A 17,147-nucleotide genomic window follows, 5' to 3' on the forward strand; every position below is an offset into this window, starting at 1 on the left:
TTGTGAATGAGTTTTCTGTTTTTCAGAAGGAAGCTAATTCTTTCGCTAAGATGGAAAGGAAAGAGACTTCCACCCACATTTTGATTCCTAGAGAATTTGAAACTGTAGATTTGGGCATTGGGCCTTTGCAGAAGGGGGGTTATCGAGAAGACAGGAGGATTTATGGAAAACATAGAAGAAATGGAAAGATGTAGAACAGGCAGTAGTCCCTGTATTTTGGAGCTGGTTTTTCTGCTCTGACCGCAGGCTGAGGGACTGCTAGGTATTCAGCTGTTTCCTTTTATGGGACACGGGAGAAACTGCTGGTGGCGGGGTGAAGAAGCAGGAGGCGAGGTAGCACCAGCGCGTGAGACCAGGCCCGAGGGCATGGCTGTGCTTTTGGACTAAAGGAGTGTCTCTGGGATTTTTTAGGTGTGGATTGAATTTGGCCGAATTAAACTGCCTCAAGGTTACCACCCAAATGATGTGGAGGAAGAGTGGGGAAAGCTCATCATCGAGATGCTGGAGCGAGAGAAGTCACTTCGCCCAGCTGTGGAGAGGTGGGCCCAGGGCCTGACGGCGACCTGATGTGACCTACCCACTTGGAGCCTGGCATATGACTATGGTTTTTATCTTATTATAGGCTGGAACTGCTGCTACAGATTGCAAACAAAATCCAGAATGGTGCTTTGAACTGTGAAGAGAAGCTGACACTAGCTAAGAATACACTGCAGGCTGTGAGTGTGTGTAGTCTCTCCCCTCCTGTCACGTGTTCTCCCCTTCTCACCCTGTGCTCCCATGGTCCAGATTAATGATGGAGAAGTCCAGCCATGTCACTTCCTCACTCTTGGATGTGCGGCGACCCACTTGGCTCTCTCGGTCCGTGTGGCTGAGGGCACTGGCATTCTCCCACGTCCATTACTCCCTTTCCCTCCTAGGACGCCGCTCACCTGGAATCGGGACAGCCGGTACAGTGCGAGTCGGATGTCATCATGTACATTCAGGAATGTGAAGGTCTCATCAGGCAGCTGCAGGTGGACCTCCAGATCCTCCGGGATGAGAATTACTACCAGCTAGAAGAGCTGGCTTTTAGGTGAGGACTGTGAGACTCGGATAGAGGGCTTGCTTACTGCTGAGGCTCGCAGATCAAGAGTCAGGCTCTGAATCTTGTAACTTGGGTCAGAGGTCAGTGTCTCAGTGGGGATACTATAGGTATTTGGGGCAGAAAAATTCTCATGGTGGAGGACAATTTCCCTGTACCTGCAGGATTCCCTCATCATTGTGGCATCTTACAACAGCCACACACATTTCAGAGTGACCTGCCGGTTATAGTTCCACATCTGGGTTAGAACTGCCGGTGACTGAATGCATCATTTTACGGAGAAGAAAACCAAGCCCCATGGAGGGGATGAGAAGCATCTAAATCACGTAGTTTGTACAGAGCCAAGACAAAGACTCACACCTTTTGACCCCTAATCCATTGTTCATTCTGTTACACTATCCAAAAGTTACATAAACAGATACTGGTTTGCCTCCTTCCAATTAACACTGTAATTTGGCATTTGCCTCAACAGCTCCAAATGATGAAGATGTTAATACCACCTTGCGTTCATATAACACTTCCTTTTCAAAACACTTTTCCCGATATGGTCTCATTTTTATTTTTATCTCATTGTTATCAAATGGATAAGAAATATTTTATCATAAAAAGTACATTTCAGGGGTGCCTGGCTGGCCTAGTCGGTGGAGCATGCAACTCTTGATCTCAGGGTTGTGAGTTCAAGCCACACGTTGGGCATGGAGCTTACTTAGAAAAAAGTGAGGTACAGATTTAAGTCCCTTCCTTTCTTCTCTTCTTGCATTTCAGGGTTATGCGCCTGCAGGACGAGCTGGTCACCTTGCGTCTAGAGTGCACAAACTTGTATCGGAAGGGCCATTTCACTTCACTTGAATTGGCTCCGCCCTCTACTTTAACCACTACTCATCTAAAGGCAGAACCCCTGACCAAGGGAACCCATTCTTCCTCTACCTCCTGGTTCCGAAAGCCCATGACTCGGGCTGAGCTTGTGTCTATCTCCTCCTCTGAGGATGAAGGCAATCTTCGATTTGTGTACGAACTACTGTCTTGGGTAGAAGAAATGCAGGTGGGTGTATGTTCCAAATGCTTAAGCAGTGCTTTCAGGTTTACTGGATCCAGCAGCTCGTCGAAGGGGGCCAGGTTGCTCTATGCCCCTTGTGTAAACTCTCTTAATTATTAATGCTGCCTGGGACTCAAGCCCCCTTCTCAAACGTTAAATGGGCGGGTTCAGCTCAAATCCTCAAGAATCCCACACCAAATAGTGTAGGCTTTTCTGATTTAAAGCCCTTTGGGGATTTGTTCCCTTTAGCTAATTGCTCAAAGTGGAGCTCATGGGAGAAATTGCAGCCTATAAATCTCAGTCACCTTTTTGGAAATTTCCTCATTGGCAGAGGAGCTTATTCTTCACTCTTTGTTGTTGGTCTTACCTCTTGAGTTTAAGCAAGGCTCCCTGTGTTTCACTATTCTTAGGGGCATTATTTACATGTATTCTAGAATAGTGGTTCAAGTTCGATATTGTCCTTTTTATCCTTCTAATCCTTTTGCTTTCTTTATTTTTAAGATTTTATTTATGAGAGAGAGAGAGAGCGTGTTCGCATGAGCAGGGGGAGGGGCAAAGGGAGAGGGAGAAGCAGACTTCCCACTGAGCAGGGAATTAGGGCTCCACCCCAGGACCCTGGGGTCATGACCTGAGCCGAAGGCAGACACTTAACTGACTGAGCCACCCAGGCACCCCATCCTTTTGTTTTGTTTTGTTATTTTGTTTGGTTAAATTCTTCCCATGCCCCCATGTACCAGTAAATAAAAACATCCAAAGACAAGCTATTTGAAAATTACCTGCCATTGGTCAATAGTTGATGCCATGAATGAGTTTAACATTTTCAGATATTTCTTTCTTATATCCATTCTGATTGTGAAATGAAGAGCCTCCATAAAGGAAAAGGCCTAAACTATAAAGTTAATCTTCAGTCCACGGAAACATCTTTCTGGTTGGTAAATTCAGGAATATATCCCATAATGTGGCAACAGAAGGCTGCCCCTGCTGCAGTAGTTGGTGGGGTCTAGTCTCCAGCTCCTTTGGGGGTGACAATGGCATGTTTTTCTGTAAGAGACCATGATGGAGACGGCCTAGGTGTCCTCTTTCCCAGTTTTCTACCCTCAACCCCCTTGCCCGGCATCAGTTCTGAAAATTTTCTGTGTTTGCCTATTCAGCCAATTATATACATATTTTTTCTTTTCCAGATGAAACTGGAGCGAGCAGAATGGGGCAATGACCTGCCTAGTGTGGAGTTGCAGCTGGAGACACAGCAGCACATCCACGCCAGCGTGGAAGAACTGGGCTCAAGTGTCAAAGAGGCCAGGTTGTATGAGGTGCGTGCGTTCAGAATGCATTACGGGAGCGCGTGCTGAGGCGGGGCAGGTAACGGAGTAGCTTGTACGGTGCAGCTATTTCTGAGGAGAGGGGGGCTCTGGGGGCGCCTGGGTGGCTCAGTCAGTTCAGCATCTGATTCTTGATCTCAGCTCAGGTCTTGATCTCAGGGTTGTGAGTTTAAGCCTCATGCTGGGCTCCACACTGGGCATGGAACCCACTTTAAAAAAAACCAAAAAAGACATAGAAGAAGGGGGCTCTGGAAAAGAAGGATAACCAAGAGCAGCACTTTACAACAAATTCCCTTTCCAAATGAAGTGTCCCTTTTACTCTTTGAAATACCCTCATGAGCAAGGTATTTTTTATTAACCCTTTTTACTAAAAAGAATTGTGATACTGAAAGCTAAGGTCAAAATCAGTAGGTAGTGGGTGCAGTTGCCAAACACGAGCCCTCTGCCCCAAAACTTCATGCTCCTTCCACTTCACCTCCCGCCTGCAGGGAGAGCTGGTACGGAGGAACTATTCACTCAGTCTCTCCCTCCCTCATTCTGTCTTCCCATTTGTGATTTCAGTTTTTCCCTTCAAAAAAGCCATCGAGTAGTTTGGGAATCATCAGGCATAGGTTTTGCTAGAAACCTCCCAGAGTTACTGGAACCACGAGATCTGTCAGCTGTATTCACCCCCACTGAACCGTCCCTCACCCACTGCTGCCCCAGGCTTTAAAACCTGACCCAGAGATTTGTTATCTCAGCTAACCAGTCCCTGTATGTGTGCAGACATAGTTGAAACCATACTGTATATATAGTTTACTTACTTTTTCTGTAATGTATTTTAATTTCATTCATGCCTTCCTTATCAGGGAAAAATGTCCCAAAATTTCCATACCAGTTATGTTGAAACTCTCGGAAAACTGGAGACACAGTATTGTAAACTGAAGGTGAGTTTTAGCTCTTTTGTTCTCCTCACGGACGATCCAGTTCCTTCCAAACAACTGTCTTCGCTAGTTCAGAAAGTTAATGATTCGGCCCTATTTTGTTTTTATGTTTATTAGGTTATATCACTTATTTTGCAATTGTTCACGTGCATTATAACATTTTCTTAATTTTCGCAGTGGGTCAGAAACCACTGCCCCAGAAAGTTTTAATTACGTAGAGCCTGTCCTGGTTTCCGTGTTTCACCAAAGTGACTCTGTGTGCTTTGAGACACCAAAACTAAAAGTTCGAGATCACTAGGAAAGAGACTCCTATCTCTTCTTCGTTCCTGTCTTTCAAGATTGTCCAGAGTAGGACAGGCCTAGGATCATTCTTTACTCAGAGAGCCCCACAAAAACCTGGGGAGTTCTGACTTCTTGCTAGGATTGACCGGGACCCTGGGAGTCCTGTTCCAAACTTGTACTAAATTTGAGTTCATGGAGAAGCACCTAGAGATGAAAACTCAAGGCTAAATTTATTTCCTGGTTATTCTTTGCTTTGATGTCACGTGCGCTGTCTTCTGCAGAGGAAAGCCTGGAAATCTAACCTTGTAATCCTTGCTTTGTCTAGGAAACGTCTAGCTTCCGGATGAGGCACCTTCAGAGCCTGCATAAATTTGTCTCCAGAGCTACCGCTGAGTTGATCTGGTTGAATGAGAAGGAGGAGGAGGAACTAGCATATGATTGGAGTGACAACAATCCCAACATCTCGGCCAAGAGAAATTACTTCTCTGTGAGTCAAGCACAACAGACCTGTCATATTTATGTGTTAGCAGAGGGAGACAGAGAGGCTAGTCTGTTGAGAGCTTGGATTTCTGGATTTGCATTCTGCTAGGTAGAAATAGGGACCTCCCTGCTCAAGTGCATCTGTGCATGTGAGAAGTGTACATGGAGAGAGGGGAACCTGAGCCCTAGAATGTATTTACTTAGAATGCATTTAGAAAGGCAGTGTCTTGGGGTGTCTGGGTGGCTCAGTCAGTTAAGTGCCTACCTTTGGCTCAGGTCCTGATCCTGGAGTCCCAGGATGGCACCCCACGTCGGGCTCCCCGTTCAGTGGGGTATCTGCTCCTCTCTCTCCTCCCCCTGCTCCTTCTGTCTCTCTCTCTCTCTCTCAAATATATTTTTTTTAAAAAAGGCAGTGTCTTGGACAAAGAGAGTATAGTCTGCAAGTTGAGTCATTTCAGAATAGCTTTGTGTTTAAGGTGATAGGCTTTGGAGTACAAGAGACCTGGGTTCAAATTCTTACTCCTCCACTTACTGGCTCTGTGACCCTGGGCAAGTTATTTAATCTCTCTGGATCTCTATAAAATAGGATAATAGTACCACTTCAAAGGGTTGTGTAAAAGATTGACTAGCTAATATAGGCAAAGCACTTAGTATAGGGCTTGGATATTGTTTAATGGAGGCATACTCTCGGCTTCTCGCAAATTGTGAATTCTCTTTTATTCATTTAATAATTTCTTGGTCAAAAATCTTCATTAGTAAAATGGGAAGGGAAATTCAGCATTGGACAATGGTATAATTTTATTCTTTTTCAGTGAATACAGGTAGGGTCATTTTTTGCTAAGTGTATTTCCACATCTCAGAGGTTTTTAAGGATTTCATAAACTCTCTGCAAATAAGAAGCTTTTTTACTAACACTTTAGATACTTCTTAATTCCATTAGAGTTTAAAAAATATAAATATCTCCTGATCAGAGAATGGTATATGATTCTTCTGTGGTTAAAGGAGAAAGAATAGATGCTATAATACAAGAAACAGTCTGTCTGAGAATGGGCATTAGGCTATGGTAAAGGTAAAAAGAAAGTGCTTAGAAAGAAGGGTCAGATCTGACAGCAGGGATCAGTATCTAGCTTCATAGAAGAGCTAGCATCTCAGTTGGGTCGTGTACTGTTTACAGAATTTAAAGCCAGAGGAGGGCACTGCAGATTGATGGAAGTCTGAGCAAAGCGCGCCAGTCAGTGATTGGGATCTAAGGGTGTGTCAGGTACTCTGTTAGGCCAGTGGGGACACGAACCAGCCTCGCCTGCCAAGTTATCTCCTTTCTCTGCCTCCAGTGCTCATCCTGTGTTCCCCTCCTTCCTCAGGTCTGGCCCAGGTCCCATGTCCGTTGTGAATCATTCTCCAGTAATTCTAGCATTTTTGCTCTTCTCTGAAACCCTCTGGCATGTGCTGTTTATTCCTCTCATTTTGGCGCCAGGAGGCTCCTTTCAAGTTGGGCGGGGAACACAGCCTTTTCTTTATTGTTCCTCCCCCTTTAATAGCACTTATTGCATACAATCGAATTCCATTTTCAGGAGTTGACAATGCAACTAGAGGAGAAACAGGATGTGTTTCGGTCTCTACAAGATACGGCAGAGCTGCTGTCACTTGAGAACCACCCAGCCAAGCAGACTGTGGAGGTATGTGACTTGAGAATGTGTGGGGGTCAAGTGCTCAGACGTTGTCATTAGAGAAGCATTCAAATCCGAGACTTTGTTCTGTTGCAACACCTGGAGGAAGTGTCAGTGATCGTTTGTCTTGGACCCTCTCTTTTCATCCCAGACCCCAAAAGACTAACAAAGGAGAATATGATGAGAAACTAGAAGAGCTGTAGATTCTTATTGAACCATATTTTTTCCAGTAAGCGTCCAGGCAGATCCTGTCTCTTGTTGTTTTGGTGCCCTTGCCCAGAGAAGAGGGACAATGGAGGAACCGGGAGGGATTTATTCATGTCTGGCTTTTGCTGATCATTTACAACTGACCCTTGAACCACATGGGCTTGAACTGTCCGGTCCCACTTAAATGTGGATTTTTTTTTTTTTAAATAAATACCGTATAGTACTGTAAAGGTATATTCTCTTGTGATTTTTTAAGTAACATTTTCTTTACTGTGGCTTCCTTTATTGCAAGTATATAGTATATATATGGTATCTGATAATATGTAATACACGAAATAGGTGTTTATTGACTGTTTATGTTACCAGTAAAGCTTCCAGTCAACAGCAGGCTATTAGTAGTTAAGTTTCTGGAGAGTCAGAGGTCACACGTGGATTTCCGACTGCATGGGGGTTCGGCGCCCCAGCCCCTCCATTGTTCAGGGGTCCGCTGTAGTCGCAGTTGAGCGTGGGACAGGCCTTTCCTATGTAACCCGAGTTGGATGAAAGGCAAGCCTCTTTCTGATGGCGAGCGCTCAGCTGATGCCCGTCGGTTGTCTCCGTGTATCTTCGGTTGGCCTGTCGCTGGCAGAGCTGCGCTTGGAGGGGAGCGTTGTGCACAGGTGTTGTTAAGCCGTGCCCTTCTGTGTGTGTGTTTGGTTGCTGCAGGCTTACAGTGCCGCCGCCCAGTCCCAGTTGCAGTGGATGAAGCAGCTGTGCTTGTGCGTCGAGCAGCATGTAAAAGAGAATACTGCTTACTTTCAGGTATGTGGACTTTGTGCGTGTGTCTGTGTGTACTGTGTGTGTGTGTGAGAGTGTGCACGCACAGGAGGAGAAGACCCTTTTCCATTCAGGTGTGTGTGTGTGTACACTCGTGCAAGCCTGCACATGGAAGAGGTAGGGTGAAACACACATCTGCATTAGTTAACCTGTACTGTGTAAACCACCCCCCAAAGCACAGCTGCTTAGAACAACAGTCCTTTAGCTAGCTCTTGGTTCTGTGGGTTGGTAATTTGGGCTAGGCTCCGCTGATGTGAGAAAAGATGATTTTTCCCCTCTTGCCTAGCTTATGCGTGGCTGCAGGCAGCTGGCAGGCAGGCGAGGGGCTGGTGGGTGCCAAACGGCAGCACTTCCATGTCAGACGGTGGGGGTGGTGGGGTACAAGTGTGTATACAAGTCCCTAGCATCTAATAGGCTCTCCTAGGGTTCTTCGCGGAGTAGCTATGTTCCACAAACGGCCAGAGAGAACAAGTCCCAGGGCACAAACCCTTTTTCCTACTGTCACATTGATTAATGTGTCACTGGCCAAAGAAAGTCACATGCCCAGCTTCAAGGGGAGAAGTAGACCCTCCCTCTTGATGGGAAGGGCTGAAAAATACCAGGGCCATTTTTCTTTCTTTAGTCGATCACAACATCGAGAATATACTCCTTGTTTTCAGGTGAGTGTGGCAGGAGGAGATAAGCTGTTACCTGTATTTGGCTTTGCCCTAAATGAAATAATCTTCCCGATCATTTCGTAACCTTATCAGTGGATTGGAACATTTGATCACTCAACCTCTAGGCTTTTCACGACGTCTACCTCACAGCCCAGTGTCGTCACTAGCCGTGTTTTTGAGGAAGGGAGGCCGACTGACTTTCCTGTAGGATGCCATAGGCTTTGTGGTTGCCGTCACTCATATTTCTGGACGTGGCGTTTTAAGCCCTCGGTTTCTACGCCTGTGGACTTTGTAATGCAGCATCACGAGCAGTCATCAGTTCTGCCTAGCTCTGCACAGGGAGATGGCTCTTTCTCGGTTAACACCCTTGTGTTGTGATGAGTTGCACATGAGGTACCCCCCTTCCCCCACAGTTCTTCAGTGATGCACGGGACCTGGAGTCATTCTTGAGGAACCTCCAAGACTCCATCAAACGAAAATATTCCTGTGACCACAACACCAGCTTATCTCGCCTCGAGGACCTGCTCCAGGACTCCATGGTGGGTGTTGCGTCAGCGGGATGATTACTTCTGAGAAACAGAGTAAACCATCCCAGCTGCTGCTGTTCATATCCTTGAAAGCTCCAGGGCAATGGGTCATTACTATGCAGTCTGGCTCATATTCAAATAGAGTTTAACCCCAATTTTGTTCTTCTTTTTTTTTCTTTTCTTTCTGTAAAGAAGTTGCTAATAAGATTCCTTTGGGTGTGCTATTGAAGTAACAGCCTAGTCCTCTCCCCTTGAGCCACTTAGTGCTCAGCATACTTTCTTTGCATTGTTTCTATTTTAATTCAGTAGTTGGGACCAAAGATGAGGTGTAGAGCATGAAAAATAGAGTTGAAGGGGATTAGGTGACATCAAATTCTTTTTTACTCTCTCATGAAAAGAGAGTTAAAACCAAACCAGTGAACTAGACCTGAGCCAGATTTTTCCTCGTTGGTAATTTTGTTTTGGTAAAATGAGATACTAGAATATTGATTTTAACTAAGGGTGACGTTAAAATCTTACTTAGATGTAATGCAATATTTGTCCAGTTTATGTAGCGGTATTAACTTTTAAAAAACTTTGTATCCAGTATTTAATCCAAATCAATTTTATATTCATTTTCTCCAATGAATTATTCTTTCAGGAATGCTGGTAATAAAATCAGAGCAGGACCGTTTACATGTATTGAATATATGTTACACAGATTCGGCAGGACAAGGCTCCAGCTAATCCTAGATTAAGATAGAAGAGTATGTAACAGGGAAATTATTTTTTCTATATGAGAAGGAGGGGACTCTCATTTCAGTAGAAAATTATAAGTAAGAGAACCAGAATAACGCCAAACCGTCATTTTTTTTCATGAGTGAGACTTGGGTATTTGCAAACATTTGAATTATTTATTGATTTATTTTTACACTTTCAGGTATTATTAACCTGTGAATGGGTTCACATTCAGTGTTTCACCTGGGCAAATAATCTGTTAATTTAATTAATTTGGAATGAAGGATAAAAGCCTGACGTTTCAGATGTTGTCTCTAGAATGTCTCTCTTGGAGGTACTTCCAAGTATGAAGGAGGAATATAATAATCCTTGGCTATTATCTCCTCCCTTCCACAGAGTACCTTCCTGTCTTAGGGTAACTCCTCTGCAATTGTTGTCATATCTTCTCTTCTCGAGGGTCGCTGCTCTGTTCCCTCCTCTCCAGGTCAGGGGCATCGGGTTGGCGGCGTCATCTGGGCATGAAGTCACCTGGGTCTGCTCCTCAGCTTTTCCTCAGCTTGTCCGTCAGGTTCGGGAGCATCTGTCATGGCTTCTGGTTCTTTTCAGAACTTTTACCACGCTGAGCACTTGGTCTCTGGAACTTGAGATGTTTGGCTATGGGTTAGACAGAAATTGACATCTTTATTGCAAGGAAACGGAAATGGGTAGACCAGCTCTCAAGTATGGAACAGTGTGGCTGTCTCCCTGATATATTCCATTCCTCTTTCTTAACTAATAAGTTAAAGTTGTATTTCTTCCAATCATGCTCCCGGGGACAGGCACAGGTAGTTTATTTAAGCATTTCTTTTTCTTTACTTGCATATTCTTAAATCTTTAATGGCATTTCTTAACATTATTAACTCTTTACTCTCATCACATCTACTTCCATCCTAAGAAAGCCCTCTTCTAAGGACTTTTTAAACCTCAAAATGGGCTTGACACATCCTGGTAATACATGAAAGTTATCTTTTACTCTCTAACACAATTGGTAGTAGATTGCTACCAATTTTGTGGGCAAGAAGTTCATTAGTTTTTAAGATAATGGGGTTTGCAGAGACTTGAGAGCTTCAATTTTGCATGATACTTCTTTCAAACTAGTCAAATTTACGTGACTGTGGCACAGCAAGACACTAAAAGGTAAATCCTAAATCATTTCTCATGATGTCTTCACCAACAGCATTGGTTTATAAATTGTTGGTGGAGGAGCCAAGATCTTTCTCTAGAAAGTTTGACTCAATTTAAGAAAGTGAAATATTACTAGTAGAGCTTAGGAGGTATGATTATTTAAAAATTTCTTAAAGAGCACAATTCTGGCTTCTCCTAAGCGGAAGGCAAGAACTGGCTTCTTCCAGTAAGAAAGTGAATAATGATAATAATAATAGCAACAGCAACGTTGTTATTATTGTTCTAAACTTCCATGCTTTCTGAACCTTATTTGGGGGAATCCTGTGTTAGCTGTGTTTATCTGTATTTGGCAGCTGGCAGTTCTTTTTTTGTTTTCTGTTTTTATTATTTTTGCATGTGGCTTCATGATTCATTGAAAAGGGCACAGGGAGAAAGCTGAACAATTTGAGTACAAAGGCACTTGGTAGAAGACAAATACCCTCTCCTTGTTTCTTTATCTTTGTATTTCTAAGATGGCTCCACCACGGATCCCTACTTAACTGAGAAATGACATTCTCTGAGGGAGTGGAGCACTCAGTTTTCTTTGTTGACTCAGCCTGAGGAGCAACATTAATGTCTTTCTGTGTTTCTTCTCACTTCGTAGGATGAAAAGGAGCAGCTTATACAGTCCAAGAGTTCCGTTGCCAGTCTTGTTGGGAGATCAAAAACCATTGTTCAGCTAAAGCCACGCAGTCCCGACCACGTGCTGAAGAGTACCATTTCTGTGAAGGCCATTTGTGACTATCGGCAGATAGAGGTGAGTCGGTGGAAGGGGTACCTCTGACTTCGGAGGGAAGGAAGGGAGAAGCAAAACCTTCAGTTAGGGTTATGATCGGGAGAGGTCCAATGGTGGAGGTGTTTTGTTTTGTTTTTTTAATTAGAATTTAAACATACTTAAAGAAAAATAAATGCCCAAACTCTACAGTCTTGACCTGCTCCCTGCCTCGGGTATTGGCATCATCATCCGCCCCATATCCTAAGTGGTGTCAGAAATGGGACTTTGGGGGCACCTGGGTGGCTCAGTTGGCTAAGCGTCTGCCTTTGGCTCATGTCATGATCCCAGGGGAGTTCCACATTGGGCTCCCTGCCCCACAGGGAATCTGTTTCTCCCTCTGCCCCTCCTCCCACTCATTCTCTCAATCTCTCTCTCAAATAATAAATAAATAAAATCTTTAGAAGGAAGGAAGGAAGGAAGGAAGGAAGGAAGGAAGGAAGGAAGGAAAAGAAAGAAAGAGAGAGAAAGAAAGAAAGAAAGAAAGAAAGAAAGAAAGAAAGAAAGAAAGAAAGAAAAGAAAGAAAAGAAAGAGTACTTTGTAGCACCTGAGTGATACCTTTGGCTTTCCCCCTCTTATCCCCTACAGATAGTAGGACTACCAAGTCAATATCAACTTGTAAATAAATATCCCTTAGATATACTTTTTTCTGTCCCTGCAGCTACTACCCTAAGTTAGACTCTCAGTTTCTTTCACGTGGATCGTGGCATCGCCTCCCCAATTCAATGCGTTCTTTATCCTTCTACCAGCATGTGGTTTTTTTTGTTGTTGTTTTTTTGTTTTTAAGTTTCACTCATTTATTTGAAAGAGAGAGAGAGCACATGAGCGGGGAAGGGGCAGAAGGAGAGGGAGAGAGAGAATCCACAAGCAGAGCCCAAAGCAGGGCTCGATCCCAAGACCCAAGGTCATGATCTGAGCTGAAATCAAGAGTCGGCCACCCAACTGACTGAGCCACCCAGGTGCCCCCAGCATGATCTTAAAAAAAAAAAAAAAAAGGTCATTTCTCTGCTTACATCCTATAACAATTCCTCAATTTTATTTAGAAAGTGAATTCCTTAATGCAGCTTCAAGGTCCCGAATAATCTTTCTTTACCTCTCTAGGCCAGACTGGGTCATTGTCCCTTTCATGCTTTCCCTGGTAAATTGCATTTTTCACACAGTATTGTAACTCTATACCCCACCAGAATATGTGGAATATGGACCATGTTCGTCAGTTTACCATTTTACCATTCTTTTGTCCAGTGGCCCACCAAAATTCCAGGCACATATTAGGCTCAGTAAATATTTGTAATGCAAAAGAATGAACTTTTCTGGCACTTTTCTGTGTCTCAGTATTTCTGTCTATAAAATAAGGATGATAATGTTGGTTACTTATTTCCCAAGAGAAAGAATTAGTGATTCCAGAATGCTTGAACTTTTTCAGGGATTTGAGTGGGATGACAAGAAGGGAAGAAGAGGAAGTATCACAAAAGCAAAGTTGCAATTATTCGTGTCCCTTTAACGTTTACCCTAATGGTTATAGATGCAGAGAGACAGTTTCCTTATAACTTTCATATACTGACTTACTTGACATGTAATAAACATTTAACACTTGCTTTCTTGATTTATTTGATGTCACAGCCTTTCCTGTATTGTGTATTTATAAGGTTATCTTTTCATCACAATCAGGAACCCTCACTAAGTGATGGCAGATTTCAAAAATGATTTTTTTCATAAGGATTTCACAGCCTTGGAATCAGGCACCATATCATAATGGTTGTTGGTTTATCCATTAGCAGTAACTTGTGAGTTTGTCTCTTCAGATCACCATCTGCAAGAACGATGAGTGTGTTTTGGAAGATAATTCACAGCGGACCAAGTGGAAGGTGATCAGCCCCACAGGGAATGAGGCGATGGTGCCATCGGTCTGTTTCCTCATCCCCTCACCCAACAAGGATGCCATTGAGATGGCCACCAGGTAACTTTGCTTAGCTGCCACCCCTGCTGCTTGGCCTGAGGGAGCTGATGGAGGGATGAATCTGCATTTGTGATCTTAAACGGAGCAGCCAAGTTTTAAAGTTTCTTCTGGTAAAGACCTTCTATGATGATACCAAGTCTAGCACTGGCAGCTACGCTGTAGCTTTTCAGTAAATGCTGATGTTCAGTCGAGATATTCAGTGATCATGCTGGAGTTAAACAGTTTCCTCTCAGAAGACTGATTTTTATATTGATACTAAATTTTCTTCTTTATATTTTATTAATACCATATACATACATATTTTTAAAAGCTGAATTATACCACAAAGCTTATAATAAAACCCACCCACCCCAGAGTTCTACCTTCCCGAGTTTGCTATTTTCAACTATCAATTTTGAGATCACTGACATTTTAGTGGGATTTTTGGAGAGAGAAGATAAACTAATGGGTTTAGGTCTCTTATTTAAGTGAAGTCCTGGCTTCTAGTTTTCTATCCTGTTCTTTATAGTTCACATTTCTTGAAGAAATTCAAGGTAATGTGGTGTGTGTGTTGTGTTGAATACGTCTGCGTATTTGTGAGTTTGTAATTCTTCCAGGAGTTGAGATTGAATTAGGCATGGGATACTTTAGAAAAAAAAATTTACTCCTGTCCTCATACTGCAGTCTTGTTTTTTTTTATTTTTAATAAGCCAGATGACTTTTTAAGTTGCTCTTAACTTTCGAACATCTTAGTAGTTTTGTGAATATACAGACCACAGCAATATACTTTTTAAGCATTGATATTGTCATATTTCAACAATTCCAGGTGGGGTTATTTTATTTCTACTTTTCTCTATTACTTTTCTTCATGGATATATCTTCTCACTTCTCATGATTATATTATACACAGATCACATTTATAAGACTGCTAAACATATGCTGACATCATGGACATAATACTGCAATAAATCCAGATTGTTTGAATATCTCAGTTAATTTTGTTCTAAAGATTGCCTTGTTAGTATTTGATTCCTTGCCCTTCTCTGCTCAACATATAAACCCAGTTCTGCTAAGGCAATCACATTTTCCCCCCGGAAAGGTCTCTGATGTAGATCCCAAGTTTTGGAAAAGCTACAGCCAGGTTCTCTGTTGTCTCTAGGGTGGAGCAGTCTTACCAGAAAGTGATGGCCCTTTGGCATCAGCTACATGTTAACACCAAAAGCCTTATCTCCTGGAACTATCTGAGGAAGGACCTTGACCTTGTAAAGACCTGGAACCTGGAAAAGGTAAGTGTGAAAGCCTTACCTCAGGCTCACATCCTATTGGCAAGCTTTTTTTGGAAGGAACTTTTTTTTTCATTACTGTGAGACTCCTACCCACCCAAAGGGAGTAAAATGGAGTTGGGGATAGTGTTTCAGGATTAGGAGGTTCTAGGAACTAAAAACAGCAGCCTGCATGGCCAAGGAAATTCCTGATGAAAATAAACAACTTCTTCGGTCTTCTTGGCCGACCAAAGATTGTAGGATTCTTCTCACTCTGCAGGACAAGCAGCTCTTGTTTAAGTGTGTATATAGTGGAGGAATAATGGTGAATTAACCATTATGAAGGGTTGCGTCCAAAAGGGCACAGTGGATGCTTCTGGGGTGCTGGTAATATTGTTTCTTGATCTGCATGGGTAAGTTCTGTCTGAAAGGTCAACATGTTTGCAATTTATGGTGTGTGTACCTGATTTGTATGTATGTTAAACATCAATGAAAAGGAGAACTAGAGAAAGTATTATGTTCCCATTCTACTAAAATTTCTTTTTTTTTTCTTTTCATTAGCTTCGATCCTCAGCACCAGGGGAGTGCCACCAGGTTATGAAGAACCTCCAGGCCCACTATGAAGACTTTCTGCAGGATAGCCGTGACTCTCTGCTCTTCTCAGTGGCTGATCGTTTGCGCTTGGAAGAGGAGGTGGAGGCTTGTAAAACCCACTTCCAGCACCTGATGAAGTCCATAGAGAATGGTGTGTGCCTTGGGAAAGGGAGAGGAATGGTGGATTGAGAGCCCTGAAGGGTGCTGCTAGACCTTCATGGAGACTAGGAAGTACCACCTTCTTACTATTTGAGTGGCTCAGAACTTGAGATAGAGAAAAACTTACAGAGATGAATTCTCAAAATCAGATCATGGATGATGAGGCCTTATTTCAGTCATTATTGCTAATCAATGTATCGCATTTTCTTGTGGAAATAACATGTTTAGATCCTTAAAGATGAGTATACAATGCAGGGAATTCAGGATCAGGCAAAAGGTTCCCCCCATATAAGGCCTTGCTTTCATTTGTGGAATATCAGGTATGCTGCCCTCTATCTAAGCCTGAATCTATTGTTTCAGGTTTCTTGACCTCTGTTGTGGTGCTTAGTGGTATCCTGTGGTTGTGTTTTTACAGAGGACAAAGAGGAAACGGTGGCCAAGATGTACATTTCAGAGCTGAAGAATATCCGGCTACGCCTGGAGGAGTGTGAACAGCGGCTGGTCAAACGAATTCAGTCTCCAGCCAGTTCTAGGACTGACAAAGATGCCCGGCAGGATAATGCGTTACGGATCGCAGAACAAGAGGTAAGCCTGAAGAGCAGGCTGGGTGCTGGTTGAAGTGTAAATGCTTTCAGAGTGAATTGGATGGCAAGACAATATGGAGCTTAAGAAATAAGGCAATGGGGGCGCCTGGGTGGCTCAGTCGTTAAGCGTCTGCCTTTGGCTCAGGGCGTGATCCCAGAGTCCTGGAATCGAGCCCCACATCAGGCTTCTCTGCTGGGAGCCTGCTTCTTCCTCTCCCACTCCCCCTGCCTGTGTTCCCTCTCTCGCTGGCTGTCTCTTCTCTGTTAATAAAATAAAATAAAATCTTTAAAAAAAAAAAAAAAAGAAAGGAAGGAAGAAGGCAATGGACTCATGGCATTCCTACTTGAGAATTCTTCGCTGCAGCCTGCAAATGCCTTTTTTCTATGGCAAAGCATGATTTCAACTCCCAGTGTGTTGCTGACTGTTGATTAGTTTTCTACACAGTAGGAAGGCAGACAGACTGGCAGATTGTTCTAAGCACTGCATTTGGGCTTCATGTTTTAAGACTGCTTAGCAGAGATGCTACTGTCTGCTCTATCCCTTGTGTGCATGGGTTACTTTCTATGACATGGTTGTCATCAGCCATAGGATGCAGAAAATATTAAGGAGGGGCGCCTGGGTAGCGCAGTCGTTAAAGCGTCTGCCTTCGGCTCAGGGCGTGATCCCGGCGTTCCGGGATCGAGTCCCACATCGGGCTCCTCTGCTGGGAGCCTGCTTCTTCCGCTCTCACTCGCCTGCTGTGTTCCCTCTCTCGCTGGCTGTCTCTCTGTCACATAAATAAATAAAATCTTTAAAAAAAAAAAAAAGAAAATATTAAGGAAAGACTCAGATTCTACTCTAGGCGCTGATGCACACTGGACTTAACTCTCATTCTAGTTTCCTTTCTTATAAAATGGATATAATGCATGAGTCCAAACTGTATCA

The 17,147-nt window shown here is 43.4% G+C and overlaps 2 protein-coding genes across 4 annotated transcripts in view; both read left to right on the forward strand.

The window, feature by feature from the left end:
• The window catches only part of LOC121099800 (microtubule-actin cross-linking factor 1-like), a 71,838-nt gene extending 68,967 nt beyond the window's left edge, over window positions 1-2,871 (forward strand). For 2 of the 3 annotated variants that reach the window (XM_040619307.1, XM_040619308.1), the window contains exons 11-14: window positions 412-539; window positions 623-716; window positions 918-1,072; window positions 1,847-2,871. In XM_040619307.1, coding sequence (XP_040475241.1) covers window positions 412-539; window positions 623-716; window positions 918-1,072; window positions 1,847-2,237 — 768 coding nt within the window. In that variant the 3' untranslated portion in view covers window positions 2,238-2,871. The remainder of the gene's footprint in view (window positions 1-411; window positions 540-622; window positions 717-917; window positions 1,073-1,846) is intronic. The other variant, XM_040619309.1, reaches the window with a different exon arrangement.
• A 158-nt stretch (window positions 2,872-3,029) lies between these two features.
• Window positions 3,030-17,147, forward strand: part of MACF1 (microtubule actin crosslinking factor 1) — a 154,568-nt gene continuing 140,450 nt past the window's right edge. Inside the window, exons 1-11 of the mRNA XM_040619306.1 lie at window positions 3,030-3,427; window positions 4,285-4,362; window positions 4,967-5,128; window positions 6,693-6,797; window positions 7,701-7,796; window positions 8,881-9,006; window positions 11,519-11,671; window positions 13,490-13,644; window positions 14,783-14,909; window positions 15,447-15,630; window positions 16,054-16,223. Of these exons, the coding sequence (XP_040475240.1) occupies window positions 3,146-3,427; window positions 4,285-4,362; window positions 4,967-5,128; window positions 6,693-6,797; window positions 7,701-7,796; window positions 8,881-9,006; window positions 11,519-11,671; window positions 13,490-13,644; window positions 14,783-14,909; window positions 15,447-15,630; window positions 16,054-16,223 (1,638 nt within the window). The 5' untranslated portion in view covers window positions 3,030-3,145. The remainder of the gene's footprint in view (window positions 3,428-4,284; window positions 4,363-4,966; window positions 5,129-6,692; window positions 6,798-7,700; window positions 7,797-8,880; window positions 9,007-11,518; window positions 11,672-13,489; window positions 13,645-14,782; window positions 14,910-15,446; window positions 15,631-16,053; window positions 16,224-17,147) is intronic.

Source organism: Ursus maritimus, unplaced genomic scaffold, assembly GCF_017311325.1.
Source record: "Ursus maritimus isolate PB19 unplaced genomic scaffold, ASM1731132v1 scaffold_32, whole genome shotgun sequence".
NCBI classification, from domain to species: domain Eukaryota; kingdom Metazoa; phylum Chordata; class Mammalia; order Carnivora; family Ursidae; genus Ursus; species Ursus maritimus.